Raw genomic sequence first — 3569 nt, 5'->3', positions numbered from 1 at the left:
CTCATTAGTTCATAATATTTCCAGCTCTAAGAATTGGCCTTTCACCAGCAGTCTTCAAAGCAATCACATGTAACTACCCTATCGCCGACCAAACTCTTATCACCATCTAGGACGGTATGGTGAAAAACAACCACCGTTATAGCTGATGTTCTAGGGTTTCATATAGTAAAATAAAATTTTAAAAAAATTACAATCAATACATAATTACTTAAAAAAATTTAAAAGTATCGTTTTATTAAGGAGTTCATAAACCTGTTATGTTAACATACTAACCTCTTTAGCACAATAAGTTAGATGTGTCATATTTGTCATTACCGGGTTCAACCCATTTAGACATGTTTTTTTTTAATATGTCATTAACGTGTCACCCTTCCAAACACCAGCTCATTTAACTTATTTTGACAAAAGTCATGCTAACCATCGTGTCATAGTTTCGCTAGCCCTTGATGTAATCATAATACGACTTTATTTGCAACTTAACCTACGGTCTCAACTATGGGTGTAGACAAGCTGAGCCGGAGCTCGACTAGGCTCGTTTAACTTACACAGAGCTCAAGCTCGGCTCGTTTCGAACTCTATTTCCAAAACTCGAGCTCAGCTCTCGGGCTTGGCTCGATTAAAATTTCTTAATTAGTTATATATATATATATATATATATATATATCTTTCAATTAAAGTTTTATAAGTAACATAATATATATTTTATAGTTATTTTTTTCATAACATATTATATATACATATATATTAATTACTAATTATTAAATGTATATAAATATATAATATAAAAATCATATTAATGACAAGCTCGTATAAGCTTGCCAGCCGGCTCGAGCTCAATAAGTGAAGCTCGGCCTCAGGATCGTTTATTAAACGAGCTTACTTTTAGGCTCGAGCTCGGACTCGTTTAAGCTCAGCTTGAACGAGATTTTTCACGAGTCGATCTCAAGTAGCTCACGAGCAGCTCGCATCGTTTGCACCTCTAGTGCCAACTCCAACCTAACCTAGGATATGGCTAAGACCAATGGTGTAGAAGCTAAGTTATGTCCTTTTAGCATTTGGTTAAACATAAATTATGTCAACAATTAAAAGTTTAATCAAAGCACAAAGAAGTGTGTGTTCAGTACGTGGTTGACGATTATATGGCATTGGTGAACCGGGCAAATTTGTCATTGGAGATGGAAAAGAATCATTAGATCAGTAGGTTAAAAAATCGACCAGAATTTGAGAGTCAGTGAGTTGAGAAGTGTTAGCTTGACTGACAGTGTCGAAAATTGGTTGAACCTTTGACGCATTTGAGCAGCACTCATTCGCAAGGAGGTGGACACTAGGATCCTTCTTCGTGTAGATATAAAGTTCTCTGAAATAAGCTCATCCTGAAAATAATAAACATCCATTCATGATGCATTTTTCTTGATCAGAGTATAGAGGATGAGTAGATGTGTATGTGTATTCAATACTAGTACAGATCATCTTCTTTATTGGACGAACCAATGTCGTTGGTTGTTGATCGATCTATCAATGGGATATTTCAACCATCTCAAATCAAGGATCTATCATCTATTGAAGCTATCAGATGACTAAACTGACGCAAAAACGGTGCCAGGAATCCGGATGTGGCATATCTGGTTTATGTGGAAGAGGCAAAACATACGTGAGGATATTCAGAAACATTGGTATAACTATTAACTTAGCTACTTCTTGTGGTTCAAAACCAATCTAGGATTTGAAGCTCTCAAAAGTTGTAGGAGAAATAAAGAACTAAGAACTCATAAAGGATTAATATTTGATTTTAACTATGTCACCACGATATGATTCTGCACTAGATAATCACCTTCCATCGCTCTAAGATTTCTTTTATGAACGTTTTATTTACCTCAAAATAATCTCTCGTTATTCGACTAAAAAATAAATAATCTCCCTATTTCTTTTAATATTCAAAAGCCTCTGAGAATCGCAAACAACAATAAAAGGTACCCTTTTCAAATGAGATGTGAAAAAGAAGGAAGCTTCTAAGCAAACACAGGAAAATATTATCACACATTCAAGCACAATAAAACACACCATTTTATGTTTCAAGAAGCTGAGGAGCTGCATCCTAGACGAAGCTCAAGATCAATACCTTCGATTGCCAAATCAGTCTTCTTAATCATGTTGTGAAGACTAACTCTTTGGTTGATTTTATGATCTGCGGATGTTGGTGCTTCATTTATGCTAGAATTAGGGAGAGCATAATTGACGCTTTGATGCGCTGCAACAGCCGGAATATTCATAAAGTTACCGGTATTGAGATGAGGTTTAAACGAATGAAGAGGCGAGGGACGTCCATCCACATTATTTAAGGATGAAGGTTTGAAAATAGCATTAGGTTTAGTTAAGGAAAAGAGAAAACATAGACCAGTATCTGCTCCAAGTTCTTCAGGTGGAATCAATAGAGTGGAAGAAGATGAATTAGGGTTTTTAAAGTTAGGTTGTGCTTGGTGAAGCCTAGCCCTATCGCGGCGGTGAACGTTCATGTGACCTCCAAGTGCCTGAGCTGACCGGAATTCTCTTCTACAAAATGTGCAAGTGTAGGACCGTGGTGGCCAAGTGGTTCCCATGACATTTCCAGTGTCTTCGGCGAAGGCTTTAACCTCCCATGACTCGTCTTCCTGATCCTGAGAGTCCACCGTCATTGAACTAACGTTCCACATCCACAAAAATACGAGGTGGATCTAGCTAGGGTTAGTTGGGGAATGTTGACAGAAAAAGGCAAGATCAACAAGCTATAGTGGGAGAACAAACACAAACATTAATGGTGGAGAATGTTTGGATATGATGTGAAGAAATTAATAAAATGATTTTCTAGCCAAACGATGTCGTTTTTATTATATATTTTTCATAACATGTTATTTCAATCAACCCATTCGGATAAAAAAAATAATAACTTAATCAAAATATCATTTTCCTACGTCGACTTTTAACACTTAAAGCAAAAAAGAAAACTTTTCACTCAAATTCTCTAGAATTTAAGTTAATAAGTTATACTTAAACTCAAGAATGTATTAGACTATTAGTTCTTATTAAAATTTGTCTTGCTCAAGACATGCAATTGATTTCTAATTTTATCATAAGTTTTACAAGAAAAGTATTAGATCGGATAATAAAGTTGTTGTAGATGTAAGAGATGGTATTGATCAAGAATGATACATATATTGTTGAGACTTCATAAAGAGATGAGGGGACCAACGTCTTCTACCATAATAACTTAAAATCCTGCAGGTCCTATCTACGTTTATTAGCTGTATCTCTACCTACAAATGTTTTTTCTTGAAAACCGAAATTTTCATGTTAAAAGTACTCATCATTATGTGTTTTAAAGTTTATGGTTATTTTTTTTAAAGAAAGTATTTGTTTTTTCTATCTTCAGTTTTTCAGAAATTTTGCACATTCAGTTGTTTTCCTAATTACAGTTAAAAATAAAATTACGTTAGTCATAAATGAGTTTCATAAATTTAAACTGAGCTTGCTTCTGGGATCTCTAAAACAATGCTTATTTTCAACCAATTTTTGAAATAATCTACAAAAGAACT

The 3569-nt window shown here is 34.7% G+C and overlaps 1 protein-coding gene across 1 annotated transcript; it reads right to left on the bottom strand.

Moving 5' to 3' along the window:
* Nucleotides 1-1945: 1945 nt before the first annotated feature.
* Nucleotides 1946-3004, bottom strand: LOC143585116 (uncharacterized). The gene has a single exon (XM_077066979.1). It carries the CDS (start codon nt 2688-2690, stop codon nt 2073-2075), a length of 618 nt encoding a protein of 205 aa, XP_076923094.1. The 5' UTR covers nt 2691-3004; the 3' UTR covers nt 1946-2072.
* Nucleotides 3005-3569: the final 565 nt, after the last annotated feature.

The sequence above is a fragment of the Bidens hawaiensis genome, unplaced genomic scaffold, assembly GCF_021521415.1.
Source record: "Bidens hawaiensis isolate Kalapana, Puna unplaced genomic scaffold, B.hawaiensis_p1.1 tig00033567_1, whole genome shotgun sequence".
NCBI classification, from domain to species: domain Eukaryota; kingdom Viridiplantae; phylum Streptophyta; class Magnoliopsida; order Asterales; family Asteraceae; genus Bidens; species Bidens hawaiensis.
Note: the sequence above shows the minus strand (reverse complement) of the source record. Positions and strands in the feature narration are given on the sequence as shown.

Excerpts from the sequence above, each read along its gene's own strand:
- LOC143585116 (XM_077066979.1), bottom strand. The coding sequence starts at position 2,690 with ATGTGGAACGTTAGTTCAATGACGGTGGACTCTCAGGATCAGGAAGAC.